General features: G+C 35.6%; 1 protein-coding gene across 1 annotated transcript in view; it reads right to left on the bottom strand.

Annotated features, from left to right (window-relative positions):
- Positions 1–23881, bottom strand: part of LOC127985726 (voltage-dependent N-type calcium channel subunit alpha-1B-like) — a 105250-nt gene that overhangs the window by 50823 nt on the left and 30546 nt on the right. The window contains exons 4-11 of the mRNA XM_052587797.1: positions 15340–15431; positions 15099–15251; positions 13559–13746; positions 4724–4827; positions 3451–3566; positions 3213–3269; positions 1941–2030; positions 1005–1223 (exon numbers count right to left, since the gene is read on the bottom strand). Of these exons, the coding sequence (XP_052443757.1) occupies positions 1005–1223; positions 1941–2030; positions 3213–3269; positions 3451–3566; positions 4724–4827; positions 13559–13746; positions 15099–15251; positions 15340–15431 (1019 nt within the window). The remainder of the gene's footprint in view (positions 1–1004; positions 1224–1940; positions 2031–3212; positions 3270–3450; positions 3567–4723; positions 4828–13558; positions 13747–15098; positions 15252–15339; positions 15432–23881) is intronic.

Below are 23881 nucleotides of genomic sequence, written 5' to 3'. Positions count from 1 at the left end.
TTTTAAATTGCTAAATAGATTTTGTTTAATCACAAGATAAATCAATTAAACGCCAAAATATATTAAAACAATTTTCAATTATATTTTAATAATTTAACAATACACATATAAATGTATAATAAACAATAGTTTTTCTAACAAAATATTTTCGTATATGCGTTATTGCTACTGTTTACTAAAATTATGAAATATCACTTTGGTAATTGAAATGAAGCTGAAATAAAATAAAATATAAATATTACATAAATACTACATAAAAATTTTTAAATGTGAAATACTGAATTTGCAACTAATTGAATTAAATAAGTTGAAATACTAAAATTACTATAACCAAAAAAAAAAAAAAACGGAAATAAAAAGCCAAATATAAGTGAAACTAGAGACTAAATAGAAACAAAAACAATGAATAAAACTTAGAATTAAAATGCATACTGTATATAAGTATATACAAACTATATATACATATTAAATTCAAAACTATAATCACTGAAAATCATCGCCTGTTGCATTTTTCATATATATATATATATATATATATATATATATATATGTGTGTGTGTGTGTATATATATGTGTGTGTGTGTGTGTGTGTGTATACACACACACACACACACACACACACATAAATTTATATATCGCCTTTCCAACACCCGAGGTCACTTTACAAGGTCAGGTTTAAGGAACAGAAACAAATAAACATCAATATCAAAGGACAGAACACATACCAAGGCAAGGTAATTTTAGTCTCATTTTAAAAAGTATCATTTTCTGTGTTCTAAATATTATATTTAAAATATTAATCTCAAAATATTATTTATGCAATTTGTAAGTAATTAAATTATAATTTGTAAATAATGCAAATTATAATTAATTATACTTGTCTCTTTAAAAAAATTAAGCCACTTAGCCAATATAGGCCTAACTTTTCAATATAGCCTATTTTATTTGAGGCAACATGAGGCGAAAAACTCAAATGTTTGACACATGAATAAATGTTTGCTTACACAGGGCCTTGGTGAGCCACTCAGGCTGATCGTAATGGACCATGGCCACACACATCGTGTTCAAACCCACCAAACACAGAACAATCCAGTAAAAACTCTGTGCCTTCACCATCCGCCGGATGAAAAAGCGTATCCTCTTTTCCTTTCGACGAATGTATGAGGAGCTATCATTCTTACTGCTCTTCAGGCTAGCTCGAGCAAAAGGTGATCCAGGTGGTGCTAGAGAGAGGAAAAATACAGGGAAAATCCTTAAACTCTGATCATGGAGTTACTACTGTACTCTCCTCTTTAATGAAACCACTTGCAAATGGTTCCATTCGGCAGGGCTCATCCAGTACCAGCCAGCATGGGAGACAGGCACGCAAACAAAAACTCTGTCAGCAGCCAGTGTGCTGCTTGAGGTCAGGAAAATTAACAGCAAAAAATTCTAATGTTCTGACAAAAGTAAGAATAAATGTAGTATTTGCTTTGCTTGAAAAGGGCTCTGGGATTTACAGCATAGTCCTTACCAGCTAACATCCATTACATCTGAACAACAGAGAGAAGAATATAAACTGTATAAACTGTTAGACTGAGACAGACAAGTGTTTAAGATTATGAATTATTCTATTAGCCTTTTAAATCTCAAAAACAGACAATTCTAACTATTATAGTCACATGATCCTACTTCCCCTTCTCCATTTTGCCAACTTCTGTTAGAAGGCACAATTATCTCAGACACTATAGATACACATCATAAGAGTTTTCTGTAGACAATTCCAGTTATTTACCAAAGGAAGTGATTTTTTCGTTTTGCAGATAGCATGTGACTATAAGGTTAGGTGATTTGATTATGCTGTGCTGAAAAATAAAGTCTGTCTGAAAAGTAACAAAAGTGTTGAAGTTACATGCATAACAGCAAAATAACAAAGTGTTCCTGGAGATGTCAAGGCTTACCAACAGAGGAGATGTCCGTAAAGTGTTCCTCTCCTTCTTCAGCACTGATGAGGTCATTGCGGCCCTTCCTGGTCTTTGTTCGTTTCAGCACTGAAAACAAAACCACAAACACACACAAACAAAGCTAAGTATTACACCGGCTACCAGAAACCTTCAATTTCTCTTAAAAACGTGTCCAAAGACACTGAATTTTTTCTTTTTTTTAAATAGTTTTAATTGATTAACTGCTCAACTTATTAGAAAAGCAACATACGTGTATTTGGCTACAGTAAGGAATGTGTGTGCACACCACAGGCCTGATCTCACTGAGACTCATCAGCACACAGTCATGGCTGAGCATTAGTCCTGGGCTCTTTCTCTGCACCTCTATGTATCGCCTTTTCTCCAAATGAACAGATCCAGTCAACATCATTAATTTCAGCTTGAGAAGAAATGGCTGGGAACCACAACATTAATCCCTTGCTTTTGTGACATATAGTGAAGATCTAAAAAACATGTATAATGATATTATGTTGTAAGATGAGCAGCTGGTCATAATGCAATCGCTACTTTTTCACTAATTTACATTGCTTATATCCATTTAAATTCTAAAACACAAAATATAGCAATTTAATGATGATAAAGGGACATTTTATTGTGCCTTAAAAAATAACTCTTTGTTGCAAAGACTTGCTCATCCTGCCAAAAAATATAGTTAGTTGAGTAGCATAACTACTTTTAGCTAGTTAGTGCCAAACACTGTGTGGCATGGATTTGAGAGTGTGTAACTAATCCAGTTACCACAGTTGTCTTTAATCCCTGTTATTACTTTTGGCTTCCGAAACAGCCCAAACTGACAGAGAGTATGGGCCTTGAGAAAACAAAGGCACTGGAAGCAGGAAGGCAAATGACAACAATATAAGTGACAAGAAATGTATATGTAAAGTGACTTTTTAAGAGTCCACAAGCATGTAAATACATGTAAATACAAGCATATTATTTAAAAAAAGATAGTAGAAATTAATTAAAAACCATAAAACTTTGGATTTTGACTGAGCTGTTTTTAAACAGCCTTTGTACAGCATACGCCAAAATTTGTGCCCAGGTGAAAAGATCATTGAAAAGCAATTTTGCCCCATAACAAAGCAAAATGATGGTCATGTATCAGGGCTCATGAAATGAGAGTTCACCTTCCACTGACCTGGTTTATCATAGGTTATTATGGTAAACCAGTCACATGAACCCTTGCCCTCTTTTCACCTGGGTTGTTCTGTTTCCTCCTGTACCACGCACCATCCAGAGGGGATTTCTCCTCAGCATTCTGATCCTCCTCTGCCAGCAACACCTCCTCTGTAACAAATATCAAAGTTCCATGTTCCAATATCCAATGTTCCATGCAATTAACCAAATCATACCAAATTACTTAATTCTATATTTCTACTTATCCTGGGTTTTATTCAAGCAAACAAACTTCTAGCAAACAAAATGTATAAGATAATGTAACAGTGAAGAATGTGGAGTTTATACTAACCTGCCTTGCATATCCATTCCAGGTATCCGGTGAGCTCTCTCTCAATCTGCTGCTGTCTGCGGAGCTTCAAGAACTCTTGCCTCTTCTCCACTCGCTCTCTTTCTTTGGCAAATTCCCTTAAACCAAACACGCACACACATATGCATTTATGCACTGAAATAATAGGAACAGTAATAAAATTTTAAATACCCCAAATTTTGATGAACTATTGTAAAAGACCAAACAAAGAAATGTACTTCATTTGTTGGTACACATTTACACTTTTTTATGTGCAGTTTGAATAGTAACGCTATGGTTTAACTGTCTTTGTACAGCAGAGAGCTTCCATTTCTGCTCCTGAAGATCCACTCTCTACTTAAATGTACCTGAACAAGCTAATCAAGGTCTTCAGGATCACTTGAAAATTACAAACATGGTTGTTTGATAAGATGTGGATTTGTGCAGAACCTGTGAAAGCACAGCTTTTGATGGTAGGCCTATGTTTTTTACATTAGTGCTGTCTCATACTTTTAGATACGCTTAGATACGTCTGACACAAAATAGCGTACACAGTTCAGTGGATATTCTCCAAAATAGTGCAATGGTGATGCAGAGAGACACAGAGGAGGCAAATTATAACATGGCAGATGGACTATTTTGACGATGTCTTTCATACTTTTCTGGACCTTGACAGTGTTATTTACTTGACAGTCAATGGGACAGTCACAAGCCTCCTGGTTTTCATCCAAAATATCTTAAATTGTGTTCCGATGATGGACAAAGCTTTTATGGGTTTGGAACGACATTGGTGTAAATGATTAATGACTAAATTTTCATTTTTTTTGGGGGGGGGGGTACTGTAACCATTTAAAGGGTCATAAAATGCTATAACAGATTAGTGATAATTGTGATAAAAGTGATAATTGTATTACACACATAATTGCACAATATTATCACCATATTATCATATTTCATGTATCAAATTAAAACAGCAATATTAACAGAAATAAGACACTGGGGGCATCCAAAAATGAATTTAGGCTGTCAATAAAATTACATGTAGAATATGAGCATTTATCTGTCAGTTAATTCTGTTTAAGTAATTTTGTTGCTTCAAAAAGCAGATCACAATCAATTCGGTATGAAGGGATGAAGCTGTTTGGAATGGGTCAATTGGTGGGGATTGGGCTTGTTCACAGCTTCAGACTTCTTGGACATAAGGGCCTGTGGACAATGCCAGAAACAGGGATAATGCCCAAAGAAAAAGATAAAGAAAGACGAATGTGGGACTTACCCTGATAAGACACCCAGGACAAGGTTAAGCATGAAGAAGGAGCCAATGATGATGAGAGGGATGAAGTACAGCCAGTTCCAGGTGTTCCCCGAGGCATCATTGGCCTGTGCATAAACAAATGCAGCGGGTACTGTTAAAAGAATAATTATTTTGCTTATTGACTGTCATACTTGTCACAATATACCAAATTTAAATGTCAAAGTCATTTGAAATGTAAAATCACTTATGAATCCTAACACTAAAATGAATTCAACTGAAAGCAGTTACTTTAACTAAAAATTAATCATTAATTAATAATATTGTTAATAAACAATAGATCGAAAAACGAATGGTAAATAAACAAGAGGCTCAAGGCACCCATGTTTCACAAGGGTTAAACGTTTAATGCTGACATGGCGTATGCACCAATGAGGGGTCACTCGAGCTGCGACTACTTGTCACTTTGTCTCAAATATTATTAAATACATAACATAAGATATGAACAAATATAACGACTTGGAATAACGAACTTGAAATAATGAACAAAATGGCACCAGGGTGAACCGGAGGAGACAAATTGTTGAATTAAGACCAGACTTTATCCTGGAATGCCAAAGCATTCATAATTTCAGAGTGTTACCAGACAAAATATAATTGACTTAGCATCTACAAACAAACAAGTACAAAAAAAAAAACAGAATATTTATTGTCATATACTATGAAATCAAATTTTGAAGTACAGTAATGCATGAAGTACTGTACAGAGTTATGAAGCTGTTGTAAAAGAGACATCAGTGGTTTTCTGTAAACACCAGCCAAGGCACTGCAAATATAAGTCAATCATTTCTGCTAAATGAAGCATATCTGAGATAGGCCAATAACAACATACGTTCAAAGTCCAGAGCTACTAAACAAACAGCAACAGGGAGAAAATGCAGTCAAGCAGGTCTGTGAATCTGTAGATTTACTTTATCACAATCCAAAAAGCTTTCCTTAGTCTCAAAAAAACCACTAAAGCCAAAAAGAAAATCAACAACATGGTCAGACACAAAGTTAAAACTGAATTTTTTCCTCACACATTTGAACTAAAACAGATGGCAAAAATAAGACAAAGATTAGGCATAATTTATTAGAGGTGTGAGACTTTTGAAGCAATTACAGTGCAAAACGGGAGCAAAAGCGAAAAGCATATTAATCATATTTCCCTTAATCTGTTTCACTGTGACATTTTACTTTATCAAATGTATCTTCTTTAATCTATTACATCCTTTAAGGCTTTTGTAACACTTCCTTAAAACAGTGTGCAAACATGCATCTACTCAATCTATAAACACTGATTATCATAATGCTTTATTCAGCATTATGCACAGCCAACTGAATCAGATCAAGCAAGTAAAGTGTAGTATTTGTTCTAAGAGTCCTTAGAGGAACACAAACTATATAATAAGCTAATCTATTCTGCTATCAAGGCCATATATCTTCCTCTTCCCTTCATGCCAAGAAAATTCCTTTCATGCAATAAAAGTGGGGTAAATTCAGAAATTAAGAATGAATTGCATTATTTATTTGATTTAGCACCCGACTTAATTCATTATGACTTAATTAATTATGTAGCATACTTCACTTAAACTGTACATCATCAGTCAAATATTGTGATCTATACACCTGAATCAGCTCTTTAAAATGCTGGAAGTGTCTCGACTGCACCATGGGTGGATATATGCCTTGACATAATGTTTTTCTCCATCATTTGACCTTCATTAGATAATTATTGCTGCTGCACCTTTTTGGGCACACAAGCATGCCATTATTAGTAATAATGAAAGCCACTGGCTTATGATGCAGCATTATTTTAGAGCATTAACTCCTGGTTAAGCTGGACTGACAGATTTCCATCTGTGCATATTTTTCACTGCCACCCGCCACTAGTTTTATTAGTTTTATAACAAAAAGGGAAAGGAGAAAGAAGGGGAAAAGCCTGAATAGTGTCAATGCTGCATGCACCCAAATATGACTGTACCCCATCCTGCTCACAACGGGCTATTTTTAAAGAGGTTTAATGAGCTCAGTGATGGGTCTGACAGCCCAGGACGACTGGCTGACAGGGTCAAGGTGCACAGAGGCCTGGTGACTCAAGTAAGCCTCAGTAACAAGACTAAAAACACTGAAACACTCACTGGATACATGGAATAGCATGACAGCTGCTGACTGACTATACATTTTAGTGTAACATAACAATTAATACATGGTCTTACAGGTCTACAGAACACATAATGTCTCATTTTGGGCAGCATACTCTTATGCATCAATAAATGACATCTCATAAAGAGACTGTTTTTTTTATAGATAAGTCAACATTACAAATGCTTGACCAGAAGGTAGATTTTACAATGGTTAAAGATGCTGTAGGCAGAACAACATTAAGATAAGAATAATTCTAAATCACCACAAAGAGGTGCCTCATAATTATTTCAGATCGTTTTGTTGCAAAATGCAATTTTCAGGAGCAGTGATCGAAAGAAAACCAATCTAGTTTCTGTCTGCTTAACGCTGCACTCCATTAAAAATCAGACTTCTGAAAAAAAGGGAAGGGAACAAAGGAAACAAAGTGAATAGAAAGAACAGAAATAAATGAATAGAAAGTTCCTGTTTTCCACTCCTGTTTTGCAAAAGGTTTGCTAAACTATAATGTATTATGTCATAGAAACTCAGGCTTATTTTTAGTTAATGATAGCCACTTTATTTGTTTAAAACTGAATGTTTATCATTATCTGCATATCTTCCTGGGTTTTGCCATGTTCACAAAAATGTCCTTTCAGTACAACTTAAAAAATTTCAAGTTAAAGGTCCAAACTCAAATGAGATTCTAATGCATTTTTCTAAGTAGGTAGTTGAAAATGACCAAAGATTGTGAGTTCCATAACACTAGAACGACTTAAAAAACTGACACAATTTATTAAACAAATCCAATCAGGTGCAAATTAATCCATCAAATCATAATGGACAATAATCAATCTGTTTCGTAAGTTGTTTTGACGACTGTACTCTGAATTCTAGCATAGCTGAAGACATATAGACAAAAACATCTGTCATTTCATTTAACTTATTTTTGTTTAAAAAAAAAAAAAAAATTTAAATAAATAAATACTTTTCTCGACAATAGCAGCACCATACTGTAACAGGTAGTGTTGCTCCACCACAGGGGATCTGACCAGAATCCTCAAACAAGCATGACACAGCAGTGGTAATTAAGCAGAAAGCAATTAATCTCTAGCACAGCGAGAGTGTAATAAAACTAACAGGCATGAAATGAGGACTGCCATGTCATTAGCCGAGGACTCCGCCCCCGCTGGCTTGTTTGGGCCGGAGCTCACTATGGGTAGGGATAATTTACCAGTGGAGCTCCTTAGGTTGAGAAATTTACACTAACCTCTAGCCCTCTAGCTGTCTCTCATTTATTGAGCTACAATGTGATGCTTAATAGGGAAAATGCTTTTCTATTTAGACAACCGGTTCAATTCAATTTTTCAACCAGTTGTGTTTAGGTGGGATTTGAATTGTAGAATATGAATCTATATCACAGTGTTGTTAGTGTTTTTACTGGATGAACATTTAGGATGTGAAAGAAAGAATTTATGCATATAATCCATTACAGACGATCCCATTATTCCATTGTGCTGTTCCATCACAGCACCATAAAGACATCAATCCAAGGAGTCTCAATCCAGCTACTCTGACATGCAATCTAGAAAATGGAGTGCTGCCATTATTCTTATTTCATGATGCGATCCATCCTGGATTCCAACCATGAATAGCATCTCAAAAAGCAGCATCACACACAATGTCTTCCATAGCGTTTAGCCTTATAAAAGTATTAGTCACAACAGTTTCTCTGACTTACTAAGAGAGAGGCTGATTTCAGACTTTGTGCTTTTTCTATACATTTACCCTTTGGAGTTGATTCACGCATTATGAATTACGCATTATGACGCATTTTCTCCTGGTAACCCCGAAAAGAATTTAAACTAAACTTTCAGTTTTGATCGTACAGATAAGCCATTACAAACGAGTCTGTAAAGGGTCTACATTTTTTGTATACAGACATAATAAAAAAAAAAAACTTTCTAAAATAAATATAACAAACAGGGTGTGCTGTTTGCAGCCTTTGTCTGCACTGATCTTCATTTACAAAAACGTCATTAAAATGAACTGTAGCTCAGTGAATACTCAACGAAGAGACATGAGAGATATATCTATAGAAAGCCTGACATGTCTACTTTTAAACTAAACAAATGCTGCCGAAAACAAATATTCTGTGATGAAGCAATCCATATGAATACAACGCGATGTACGTCTTTCACGTATCCGTTTATTATCTTCTAATGCGACCATGCCCTCGCGCTGAACGCTTTATTCAGATTCTATTGTTTCAAACTTGAATATGCCCACACAACAGAAACAAAGCAGCGAGACAGTTCAAGTGTTTCTTTTTATTTTACTGTTTGCTGCGCGATGAGAAGAATAAGACATATTTTCACCCCAAAAAGATGTGATGAGGATTACCTCAGGATTTTACATTTCCCCTGAAAAAAGAATGAAGCGCTTTATTCAGCAGAGATCATAAACATGAGTAAGTCTCTTTTTATTAATTTATATACTTGTACTAGTTTTCACATAATGTGTAAACATTTTACTAGTTAGACTTTTTCCAAACTATAATTCCTGACTAAATGTATAATCAAGTGAATCATTATGAAGTTTTAATAACAATATAACACTATACCATACAAAAGCTTGATGTAAATAATATAAATGTAACAAATAAATGTTACTGTAAAAACAAATGTAACAAACAATGCTGTTCTTTCAATTTATCAGTTTGAAAGTCAGCTTTGATAGTTCTTAATAAACTGTTTAACTGCACTCCCAAGTGGAAATTAAATTATGTTGTGCGATAATTAAATATATTCTTAATAAACTACAAACATAAAATTATATACATTTATTTTGTCCTCACATTCTTTCTTGTAACTCCTCCCTCACAGTGGCACAGCTGACTGAAAGGCTCATTACGCCTCTCATTATGCAGGCCTTTGTCTTCTCAGGTGTAAATCACAATGATATTCATGATAGTTGAAGCCTACTCGCATATGACTTTTACGAACAAAAAGTGTCTTAGAAAATTAAAATCAATATAATGTTTTCTGTGAGTGAGTAAACAAGATAATTTTCACATAATTTGGAAAGAAGAATTCTAGGCTACAAGCTCCAGTTCTCAAAAGTCCCAGGAACCAATGTTATGTATGTGTTTTATTGACTTATTCATGTTATATAACATTTTTAGTTTTTCACTAACCACACATTAACAATTTTTTCCCTCAAACACAATCATGTACATACATGCTGCTCACATATTATTATAGCCCAGCTTGTGCTGATTACAGTGAGATTAGACTTTAGCCATTTAGATGTTTATAAGCAACTGAAAAAAGCACACATGACCAAACTTCTCCAGGCCCCAAAAATACCTTAGACCTCAGAGGGTTAACTGGCTTGCAGTGTCAATTACCAAAAAAGTCTGGTGCTAATATGAAAAACAAAGCACGCTACAAGATAGTTTCTATCCATCTACAAGAATATATATATATATATATATATATATATATATATATATATATATATATATATATATATATCCAAAGTGACTTACAGTGCATTCAGGCTATCAATTCTTACCAATCATGTGTTCCCGGGGAATCGAACCCCCAACCTTGCGCTAGCTTGCTTGCTAATGCAATGCTCTACCAAGTGTTCCTGTAGCTCAACTGGTAGAGCATTGCATTAGCAAGCAAGCTAGCGCAAGGTTGGGGGTTCGATTCCCCGGGAACACATGCATGTGCATGTATATTGATTTACTCTCTATTTGTCACCAATTATAGGTCTTTGCTTGTCAATGCAGAGGGATTAAGAAGTTCACTGAGCTATTTTATAAACGAGTCAGTCTCTATGAAATAGGATTGAAGCCCCTGGGCTGAAAGGAATGGTTTAACTACAAGCTCCAGTAGTTTCAAATTGGCAATAAAATTATGAAGCTGCCTATGGTCTCCCAGAGACGTGTTTTTACAGTATTCTGGGAACGAAAGTTGTTTTGAAAGGCCCTCTGGAATGCCTGAAGGGCCACCAGTGCAGTTTGGGAGGATATGTGGCCCTCAAGCCCATGCCAATAAGATACTCTCACACATACGGCTGTGCTAAAGTTGCCTTGTGAAAAAGGTTTATTGCACTTACTAAGAACACACTGCACTGCAAAGGAGTAGAGAATGGAGGGAGGTACCCTGTTCCAAAACCTTTTTTTAATGTAATATTTGGATGCAAAAACTCCTTATCAACATTTATTTAGCTTGTCTGCTAGGTAAAATGATTAATTATATAATTTTATTTTACATATAATAATTTTTTGCATCTACACAAAGTGTGTGTATATATATATATATATATATACACACACACACTTTGTAGATGCAAAAAAATTATTATATGTAAAATAAAATTGTTTTTAAAATAATTAAATGTAAAAATTAGACATTAGGAAATGTGGAAATAATATTTAGAAATATTTTTAAAAACTATTAATGCAAATAAAAAATAAAGTGTAATTAAATTATATTCAATATAATTTAATTATACTTGTGCTTTCTTCATAATGGTTAAAAAAATATTTGAAATACATATATTTTTATTTTATATTTTATTATTTTGTGTTTTAAAAAATAATGTAAAAAAAATAATAATCTTAGCAAGCGGAAAACATCCTTATAGTTGAGTACTGAAATTACGGTATATAATATTTCAATGTGATTAAAAAGGATTATTTTACCTAATATTAGCATTCCAATTGTTCATTTGAGAGGTTCTATTATGGTTATAATGCTAGAATGAAGTAGACAATGATACGGCTCGCTGGGTTTTGGAACAGAGCTCATGTGTTAAAAAGCCGGTAAGTGAAAGTGAGAGAAAGAGAGAAGGTATCAGCATAACCAGCAGCCTTCCACATATGACAGGAACAGGTTGGCAGCATACAGTTTGGGTTCAGCTTACCATAATTCTCGTCTCAGTCTGTGGTGGGATGGGGAGCAGTGTGGAGACAGGGTGACATATGCTGCCCCACAACATGTTCTGGCAGCCTGATGCTCTGTACACATTTGTAAACTGTGAGAAGGGGAGCAGGTGAAACTACAGCAGTCTGTCTCTTCTGTCACTCAGCAGGGTTTATACTACGCTCTCTGGAAGTGTTACTGAGACTGTCCATGCCAGCGTTTATTCTGAACGTGATGTCTCTGTAATAACTGACCTGTGCTAAAAACAGATGGCCACAGCAGGGTTTTCCATAACTGTGAAATTCCTGCTCATCAAAAAAGCACTTTTGCATTTTTACAACTGTGTACAATTAAACTATGCAGAATTCTTTCCACTTTTCCACTTAGTATTCACATCAGCACGCACAGATTCTAGCAACTTCACAGAAAGACAGAAAGTCTCCTGAGCTCAACACTCAGACAAGCAGAACACAGACTGTCAGATGTTCTAAAACATAACACATTATTTTAAAAGCCTCTGAGATTACACAAACAATATTCCACGTCCATATTTAAGACTTTGTATGTCTGCAAATGGATATTTGTGGGTGTGTTTGTGTGAGTGAATATTAAAGGAATAGTTCACCTAAAAATGAAAGTTACTCTAAGCCATTGTTCACTCGCCCTCATGTTCCATTCCTGTGACTTACTTCTGGAACGTATATTTAATACTTTCAGTGTATTGAAAATCTAGTTCAGATTTTTTCATCTTGTATGTCATGTGATAGTGATTAATGCCAAGTTCCAAAATAGCATGCAAATCCATGAATGTTGAGATAATAAAAAAAAAAAAAAAAAAAAAAAAAAGGCATCTGAAAGTTACGACTGGCAACTGGCCTTTTGAAAAAACCTGCCCTCCTTAGTAGCTGTTGCTATGTCCGACTAGCCATGCAACTTTCACAGTACACTCCATATTCTCACACAGTGAAAAAGAAATCACAGAGCAAAGAGGAAACTGACAATGTGCCAACAGACAAGACAGAGCTGGTTACTTATAGTATGGAACAAGGTACACGTCATTTTTCAAGTTTAAGTACACCAAAGTTAATCTACTCTCCGGTCTGATTTGTTTGTCAAACAAAATGGTGCATACAGCATTATGATTGGTCAGATCGCCTGTCAATCAAGCTATTTGTGAAGAGTCAATTAGCTGGGAAACTGGATGGTGCATGCTAATAGGTCTTTTACCTGCAATCTGCTAGAAAACACATAATTTATTACACAGCACAAGCTGATTGTGTTGATTCTGCAGCCAGTGAACTTGCTTGCTCAACAATAGACTGGTTCAGTGTTCACTGCATGTCTGTGTATCTATTGGCAGTAGCAAGTCCATACTTGATCTGCAGCAGCGTACGTAGCCTAGACCATAATGCTGCACCAGAAGCCTGTCCAAAATCAGTTTTAGAATGTACTGTAGTTTCAAATGTAAATTTGGCCTGTGAGCTAATTAGCTTATAGAGTAGTAGACTCAGCCATTGAAAACTCGAAACATAGTGTAGACATCTAAATTTGACCCTTTTTTTGCCATTTGGAATTATAACTGACCAATCCGTTTCATGGGAAATAAGTGATGTGATTTAGCCTCACATTTTATTTCATGTTTGGTTTACAAAAGAAAGAAAAGCATAAGGGTTCGGCATGATGTGGGGCTGAAGAACGGAGAAAAGTTGTCATCCTTTGCAGAAAATATTCCATGAAATGATTTCTAATAGGAACTCACATGGTACAGTACGTCGGTCCATCCTTCCATGGTGATGCACTGGAAGACTGTGAGGATGGCGAAGAGGATGTTATCGAAATTGGTGATGCCGAAGTTGGGTCCTGTCCAGTACTCCCTACATACTGTTCCATTGGGACACACTCTTGAAGGACGTTCTGCTCCACATGGGTAATCACCAACTTTTTCTCCTGCACACACAAACAGAAAACAAACCTTTGTGAATTAAATGACAGGCCTGGGAATCATTAATAATCATTACACATTTGAAAGGTAAATTAATGCAACTACTCTCTCCAAACTGACCAGACACACACACACACACACACACCCACAATCTCTCTCTCTTTCTCTCCGAGGCATATCACCTGCTGATGTTGCTGATTGAGGGGTGAAGCAGGCAGCAGCTGAGCACATGTTAGCAGCTCAGCTTCTTATTGGAAACCTCATTACCGAGACAAGCTAATTACATGCACTGTGTTGAACTAAAATAGCTCTCATGCACATATCACATTAACAACCTGTCAAGATCCCTCACACCATGGACACAGAAGTATAGTACATAAATACACAGACATGTGCATACACACAAACACAGCCTCCAGCTGGAATAGCAGAGCTTATGTCCTCATCTTCGAGAGCCGTGCTGTGCGGATACAATAGAACAACATTTGCTCTCCAAGCTCTTTCAAGAAACGACTTCTCTCTTTTTACCTCCTTCTGTGTCACAAAAGACCTTTAAAAATCACTCAGTGATTCAGGAGTAAGTGTGCTACGCTCGCCTGCAGGATAAATCAGGAAAACATCTGCTTTACAATGGCAATCAATGATATTCTGCAGCAGGATTTTTATTTTAAGAAATGTGATTGCATTTGCTTCTATCAATCAATCATGTGGTACACTAGGATGTACCAAAATCAGATGTTGATTGGAATTAGGGGTGGGAATCAACAAGGACCTGGTGATATATTATACTGTATCTGGGTCATGATATGGGTGTTATACAGCTCAAAAAATAGTGTAGATTAGCAGGGATTTAAACCCTCAAATATGATGATCCCCTTGCAAAGGACCTCAATCCTAAAAAAGGAAGGGCAGGGTCTGCTCTGTTTGGGTAAAATCTCCTCACATCTATGTACTTTCACACCAGAACACAATGCATTGCTAATAAACATTTACATTTAATGTTTTCATTAGAAGACAAGGAGAAAAACATAGATAATGAAAGAAAAAATATTTTCTCTGCAAAAATCTTCTGGATATGTCTCGCAAAGGCTTTATTGTGTAAATGGAGTCTTCACTTTTAGTTTATATTTTGTGACACCAATGCGGGTTTCTTTCTGCTAGAATGTCTTTATTATCTTCAATATAAACTAATAAGGAGTCGCTTTCCTTGGACTCTCTGAATTCGTTATTTCATTTAATTTACAAAGGGCTGTTTTGAGATCGTGTGCTTTGAAATGTCTCTGACTGCAGTGGCAGTGAGATTTATTTCCTCTGTGCTCTCAAAGAAGCCTTTTTTGCTTCCACAGCAGGAACTAACCTGTATCTATTTTAAAGCAGGTGAAGTGGAATTTGCCCATGTAGAACTCAACGCCGATGATGGCAAACATAACAATGGCAAAGAAGAGCAACAGTCCGATCTGAAGAAGGGGGACCATGGCCTTCATAATGGACTTTAATACTACTTGAAGACCTAAAAAAGAGAGAAACATTCCATTTAGTTAAATTAATCATGGTTAGACACTGTTACATTGAAGTGTATTGTACTGCCAGACACTTACTTGGGATTCCAGACACCAGTTTGAGGGGTCTTAGCACTCTGACGGCCCGCAACGTTCTTAAGTCAAACTGTGAACCCAGTGTGGTTAAAATCCTGTCACAAATACACAAACATGCAATATATAATTTCATATTCATTATAGACAATGTTTTTATGTGATAATAATAATAATTATTGTTCAAATGATTTAATAATATTGAATAACATATATTTCTGAATTAATTAATTATTTCATGTATTCAGCATTTCAAAACGCAAGCAAAATAAAATATCACAGGTGTCAATTTATACATTCACTTCTCTTTTTCAAAACGAACAAGCGCAAAGTGTCTCTAAGTCTCATCTGGCACTGTATCAAATGGCTGGATCGCCCTTTAGGTCAGTGACTCGTGTAAGGTAGCCATCAGAAGAAACCGGACTGTCAGCTTTCTGTGTTCTGTGTGTTTGTGTTCTGGGAAATCAGCATACCCTAATCTAATCTAATCCCATCACCACAGTGACACCGCCAAGATGACAGCCATTAGACGTTGCCAAGGAAATGTAGCTGGCTGGCGTAGCGCACATGAGCCCGTGTGTCCTCAGGAGCACTGGAGTGGAACCAGCCGCACACTGCATGTGTGCAGAAGATCTCCCCATTAAATCACAATCATCAGCTCGCAGCAGGCAAACTGAGAAGCCTTATATAAAAGTTACAGTTCTTATGTTTGGCAGAGGGGCATCTTTCTTCACTGACATGTGATCTGATTTGCTCATAAAATGAGAGAGAATAAGAGGATGAGAGACTGAAAGAAAGATGGATGTATGCGAAGAAGGAAGAGAGGCTAGCAGCAGGGTTGGGGTGGAGGGATCATGCAGAGTACTGTGAGGCTGAGCAGACATGCCCCATTAAATATGATAGAGCTGCCGCAACACCCCCGCAATCTATCTAACTCACTACCCAAACAGAGAAGAGGAGGAAAGTTAGACAAGGAGGAAGAGTTAGCAAAGTTTTCAGCATTCTTTTTTAATAAAGCTGACCTTTAAGGAAACCGAAATCCTGTGTGGCGACAACAGCGCCCTCTGCTGGAGCCGTGCAGTCTGAGCTGTACACCTCACAGTCATACAGAACATGCTAGGGACCATCAAGACAATGCGCAGAAAAAATAAAAGAAACTGTGACGTAGCGGATGTTAATTCTTGCATCATAATCAGCACAGTCACAGTGAATATTTTCACTGCTGCTGAATAAAAATAACTTAGTATTGAAAATTTGTATAAAAAATTCTTCTGTTTTACATAAAAATGTTCAAAACAAAAAAACGGAATTTATTATGTGACATTTAATGAAAAATAAATATATATAATATACATATTTTCTTAAAATATAACCTGTATAACAAATATGAGTAATATATAGGATTTACTTGTGTATACACTGCAAAAAAAAAAGCATACTTTTAGAAGTTGTGAATAAATCAAAGATTATTGGACAACATAAAAAAAAAATTATAATAAAAAAAAGATAAGTACAGGTTGTTTCATTTTTAAATTACTCCATTTGGCCGGCACCAATCTTAGATATTTGGTTACATCCTTAATAGAAATAATCTCATATTTAAATATGCAACATTATCATTACTATTATTATTAAGCATCATAAAAAAAAATAATAATAATAATAAAATAATACAAATAATATTTATCTTCTATAACAGATATTTACTGTAATTATATTATTGAACATAATCTTTACATTTTATAATACTTAACAACAACAATAATAATAATTATTAGAAGTCATATTTTGTTGAGAAAATTTAAAATTAGTATTTATCTTATATAATATTACATAATTTTATATATTATTTTTATTTGATAATTAATGTTAACATAATAACATAATAAAATCATTATCGAAAACTGGAATTTAAAATAATATAATAATATTTATATTATATATACACGTTCAGTCTTTTTAAATCATAATTAATTCAATGTGTTACTTGTCTTGTAATTTTTGTATTTGCTAAATTTACGAGCAATTTCAGATTGAAATTTTTTGAAAGAAAATTCTCTACCAAATGTTCTTCATCTTTTACAAGTTTCATAAAATGAAAAGGGCCACTTTAAAGTATGAAACATGCAAGTATGGGCATACTTGCCAACCTTGAGACCTCAGAATTAGGGAGATATTCAAAAGGGATGGGGGCTCATATATAATCACACACATAAAGGAAGACGAATGCTTAAATGAATTTCGTGTCAGAAAATGTGACCTACCAATTCTGGTAGATTATTATTATTTTTTTAATGCATTTAGCAGACGCTTTTATCCATAGTGACTTACAGTGCAATCAAGCTAACTTTTTTTTTTACCTATCATGGTAAAATAAAATATTTTTTTATTACCTATATAGATGTTCTCGGTATTCCCAATGAGATCGTTTGTGGTCAGACAATCATAAACTGATGCAAATTACAGTGTCATATGACATAAAACATAACATTTATTTACCTAATCTCCCACGCTGTAGCAACTCCGGCAAATCAGCTGTCCTCCCGTAGTAGACCGTTAAAGTAGAACGTCACAAAGTAGCAGTTAAATTCGCGCATGCGCAATACAACGCCAGAATGTCGTTGCCGTTCCACCAGAGGCTGTTGCTAAGTCCCTGCTCAGTCTGAAACAGCGCCCATTGACGGATTGTGTAGCAATATTGTTGTCCGGGTGGAAATCGGGTGAAATTCGGGAGAAAGGTCGGCCCAGGAGATTTTCGGGAGGGGCTTTGAAATTCGGGAGTCTCCCGGAAAAATCGGGGGGGTTGGCATGTATGAGTATGGGCTATACAGAAAAAAAACACTAATACACTACTGGAAAAGATGACAGATATACATGACTAAAATAAGATTACATTTTATATAAGCGTTTCAAAAAACTCATTTTATAGGACTTTCGTGGTGAGATAAGACTCTGGTTGCTTGTGGTGAAAAGAGACTAGCAGAAAAAGAGCTTTATTATTTTGAATGTACCAGGGTAGCTGGCAGCAAAAAGGAAAGATTTTTAATATCCCGCTTATCGATGACAGAATACATCTCTACACAAGGGCACCAAGCTCAGGCACAGGAAATATGGCTCGGAGCGATATCTGCTATTGGTCAAATAGAAACACCTTCACTTAAAGACACAAAACACAATAACACATATACAAACAAAAATAGATGCAGGAAAATCCTGCTTTACAGTATCAAGCTGTCATGAGAAATTGACAATCAACTCCTGCTTTGCATTATCACAAGCTAAAACTGAAATGAGCTACCATCAAATTTAGCCCTGCACATAATCATTACGGAGACAATAGAAGTCAGAATGAGCATATACAGTATGGCTGTTTTAACAAAAGATTGCAGTCAGATGATGAACCCCCAAAAAAGCTGTTAGGGGTTGATTGTTTATGAAAACCATCTCTGAGCTGAAACAGTCACTGCAGTTCATAACTCATGCACACTTGCGATTGACAGCTGCTGATTTGTGGCACTCGACTGAATGAGCCGCCAAAGTCACGCTGCATTCGCCAGCGCTTACAAACTGTAAGACAGGATGAAAAGAAGAAGCGGGAGAGACAGCAGCGGTGAGGGAGAGCGAGAGAGAGACTTTCACCCTCAGCGGGGGAGCTGTGATGTAATTACTGTTGCACAGTGCTGGAATTAGGTTTTTCACACATCTCAGAAAGAGACTTCTCCCTCTCAGATGATCATCCAGTGTCAGAGGAGAGCTGTCAGTCAGCCTCGGGCACACAGTGACCTCACAACCTCAACAGAGCAATCAGACCTTCAGCCTAGAGAACAACCTGAGCAGAATCTGAAGGGAAATGTATCAGGAAGGTGTTACAAGCAGAAGACTTGTCAGCAAATGATGATCTTATGAGCCGAACACCTTCACATGAGTCAAGACGACCTGCTGTAAAGGCACAAATTAGATCTCTTTAATGTCTTTAATGTGTGAATTGTTTCTTTTAGAGAGCAATACGTTTAAATGGAGAGTTATGATAAAGAACTATCACCATAAGTCACCACTACACCAGATATAGCAGACTTTGAATTAGAATGAAATGTTTTAATCCATTTCAACTAGAATGTCCCTTGTTATTTTATTCAAGTGAACTGAACATCTGATGTGTGTTACATGATCTGAGTTGCACATCTCGTGCATGTATATTTCCTGGCTTTATGAATGTTGCACTCAGTCAATATCTTTCTTTCTAAAGCCGTACTCAAGCTGCAGTTAAGTTAAAACCCTTGTTTTGGAGGAATAATTTGCCTACTGCCTGGGATGCATCAGGATGCATTAGCATTTATAATGTGGTGAAGTGTGTTTCTGACTTCTACTGAACATGTTTCAGTGATCGAAGCACAAAACATTTTGGATCCTGTTTATAACTGTATCCAGTATACTCAGTTATTGACCACATCACCCCAAAATAGATCTCAAGCGTAAACAGGGCCCTAAAGAATATTCTGAATATTCATTTAATAGATATTTTAATATCATCTTCCAAAAATAAGAAAAAGAAAAAAAATATCTGTATTGTTTACATTCATTTAATATCACTCAACCAATTTTAAAGTCGGAAAGAAAGATTTGGAGTCTCTTTTGCATTTATTTGATAAAAAAAAAGTAGAAATCATTCAAATATCCTGATTTGGGTCGTCTTATCGTTAATGTTGAATATAGTTGTGCTGGTAAAAATTTTTCATGGAAACTCTAAAACATTTTTTTGGATTCTTTATTGAATCTTGTAGATTCATTCCTTCCTATTACTTTTGATTGATTAAATCATTCTTGCTGAATGAAAGTATTAGGTTCTTTTAAAAGAAGAACAAATCTTACTTTTGAATGATAGTTTATGAAAATAAAGTTTCTATTATTAAAGACTTTCTAGTTGATATTTAAAGGGATATTTTACCCAAAAATGGAAATTCACCCTCATTTCATTTCAGAAGTCAAGTGTAAGGCCTTCATTCACCTTCAGAACACAAATTAAGATATTCTTGATGAAATTCGAGAGCTTTCTGATCCTCCATAGACAGCAGCGCAGCTACCATATTCAAAAACCAAAAAGGTAGTAAGGACATCATTAAAATAGTCCATGTGACATCAGTGCTTCAACCTTAATTTTATGAAGCTACGAGAATTCATTTTGTGCGGAAAGAAAACAAAAATAACGAATTTATTCAACAATTTCTTCACTTCCGTGTCAGTCTTTGATGGTGTACATTAGAGTACTCTTACACATTTGTGCAATTCTGCTGATGGAGCAGGCGTTCTGACGGTTGAACCAATGATGTCACATGGACCATTTTAACAATGTCCTTACTACCTTTATGGGCCTTGAATGTGACGGTTACATAGCTGTCTATGCAGGGTCAGAAAGCTCTCGAATTTCATCAAAAAAATATCCTAATTTGTGTTCCAAAAAAGAATAAAGGTCCTCGACACGAGGGTCAATAATAAATGACAGAATTTTCATTCATGGGTGAACTATCCCTTTAAGCTAGGATAACTGAGAAACATGCTTGAAAAGTCATTATTTTTGCGGTCCCGTTTGTTGATGCACTTCAGCTTTAAAAAGAATATAATAAACGAGCTATGAAACCTTTGAGAAATAAAATGCTTCTCTGCTATGGCATATAAAGAAGGGGTATGAAACTTAATCTCTATAATTCAATGTCCTGCTCAAGTTTGAGAAAGATTAAAAGTTGTTTTTTGAAGAATTTCAACCCCAATTGATTTCGCTAATGTAGAAAAATGAGTGTAGCCGCACAACCCTTCTGTTATCAATTAGTCATAGATCATTTCCCCAGTCAGTGTTGGCGTCTGCCATGTCTCTCTGTATTAGGCTGCACACTACACTTTCACCTTCCTTTGCTCACATTAAGACGTCACTGCATCATGCTCAAAATAGAAGAGGTCAAAGGGCACAGCATTAGACATTTGATGTGGAGCTGTCTGGAGGCACATGACCAACAAGGACGGGCATCTCAGGGTGCCAAACAGGGATTCATTGCCATGGTGGGGAGCGCTAATGAAGCCATCCTGCCTGCCACGAGGCACCAGCATCATACAGAGAGCTTTAATGATATGCAATTAACCGGCACACACACTTACACACAAACATACACTGAAGCAGAACCCTGTCACATTGCAACAATTACACTCGTATAGAGATACACTCTATCCACTCGAATGTGACACATGCTCAAACACACACGCTCCTACGCACATGCCCACACACATTAAAGGCATGAATACAATTTAAAAAATACTACTAATAAAAAATATGCTCGACAAGTGTCATACAAGTACTTACATTTATGTAATTTGGTTATTTGCCCCTTTTTTGGGTTATGCCATTTTTATTTATTTTTTTATAATTCTGTTTAACATTCACATTTTTATTTCATCTTCTTGGATTCTAGCAATCCAACTAAAATTTATTTTATTTCAGCTAGTTACCAAAGACAATTACTTTCAAATCTTTTAGGTTTATTTATTTGGTTTATTTATTTATTTATACCTACCTAATATTTTATTTTATTTCATTTTATTTTATTTTAGCTTTAACAAAAACAACACCACTAACTTAAAAGCTGATAAAGTCTCCTAATCCACCTGTCATTGATAAAATATAATTTCTGACTATTTGGAATGACATGATGATGCATAAATTACACAATTACTTTTCCTTTAAAAACAATACTTTCATCCTTCAGTAAATGGCTGCCAGAAGTGTTGGGATATGTGTTTTTGTCCTTTGAGGCCTCTTAAGCTGTTGTTTGCTTCCAATGTAGCAAAAACAGTCAAAACAGTAAGCCACAGCAATGTCTCTCTGGAGTTGTGTTTCTGGCACTTCAGTAGCGACTGCTGCTAAAACCTCCCATGTGCGCTGAATCGTCATGATTAAAACAGCAAAATAAGAGTGCATAACATGTTCAGTCCCTCCCGTTATTCTTCTCATCTTCCATTTCTGTTAAAATGGCTTTAATTAATGCGGGTCCTTTAATGTGTCCCCTGATTCAACTCCAACAAACTGTGTTAAAAAATAGACTCATCTCTGTATCCCCCTCCACCTTGCTTTCCTCTTTCCATCCATTAGTCACATCCAGCTTGCATGAACGGTAACAAAAGGAGACAAAAATGGCTGCCAAGACTGGAATAAACTGGACACAGAGGACACAGGAATGTCATACATCAGGCATTGACCATAACCAGGTCTCATGCATCAGCCAGACAATTCCACTAGTGAAAAATGAAGTGTTTGGATGCAAAGAAACATAAAAAATTAACATTTTAAACTGGTTACACAATCATGACAAGATATGCATCAGCCAATAATTGCTATCAGCAGGTCATTAGGGAGGATTATATCCTTTCTGTGAAAAGGATGTGGAAAAACGAACTCATGAATTCAGTTCACTTGAGTTAAGAATGCTCATGTGAGTAATGGGTTTTATTAGAAATGTACTGTTTTTAAAACATACATGTCATTCTACATCAGATGTCATACTGCATGGAAAATTAGCATGCAATGACATTTTCTTCAAGGATGCGATGAGAAAAAATTGGATGAGAAAATAACCAACAGAACAATAACAGTTATAACTCTGATGTTAACACTGTCCAACATCAACACTAGAGAATGTTTCACTTGGTTCGCTTAACATTCTAATATTCTCACTGAGCTCATATAGTACAAATAATTATGAATAAATAAATAAATAAATAAATTCAGTGAGAGTCGGTATATGTTAAACGTCTGTGTGATAATGCCCACCTATTATGTTCGTAATCTGTCTGTAACTTCACAGACAAGGCTCAAACTGGTGAAAAGAATATGTTGCGATTAAAAATAAAACTCAACAACTCAGACATCATCATTTAAGGTCACATCAAAATGAAACACAAAATGATAGGAATGAGAGAGTTGGAGCACTCAGCTCTGTAAAATTAAAGATGTAGCCAAGGTTTATTGCTCAGTACAAGAGCTATGCCACTAGGGTTTATTTTTTTATTTATTTTTTTGAAAAAAAAAAGAAAGTCTGTTGGTTCTAGCAGGTCGCTTATAATATTAAACACATTTGTGGTGAAGCGAAGCCATGGCTTTAGGGAGAGGCACAGTGAGCGTCATTACCTCATTACAGGCCCCAGTGCTCTGCCAAGGAGGACAGGATGGGAGCAAATTAAAAGTGCTGGCTGACAGCCTGGCAAAGCAATGACCCGCTGACTAGCACAGGACCCAGAGGTAGACTAGATTTCAGCAAGGTACCTTTATTTTACATATGGAAATACAGTCTAAAGGTAGGTATCATTTGACTGAAATATTATTAAGTTTTCAAGTTTAATTAATTTTAAAATATCTTGAGCCTTAACTCCTTCAGTTTCAATGTTCCTTGAGAAATAATTCAAGTATGCTAATGTGGTGCTTAGGAAACATTTCTTATTATCATCAAACATCTATGGCAGTTTTTTTTTTTTTTTAGTATTTTGTGATTTTTAGGATTCTTTGAAA

Source organism: Carassius gibelio, chromosome B21, assembly GCF_023724105.1.
Source record: "Carassius gibelio isolate Cgi1373 ecotype wild population from Czech Republic chromosome B21, carGib1.2-hapl.c, whole genome shotgun sequence".
Taxonomy (NCBI): Eukaryota; Metazoa; Chordata; class Actinopteri; order Cypriniformes; family Cyprinidae; genus Carassius; species Carassius gibelio.
The sequence above is the reverse complement of the archived record's forward strand: the minus strand, read 5'-3'. Positions and strand labels throughout refer to the sequence as shown.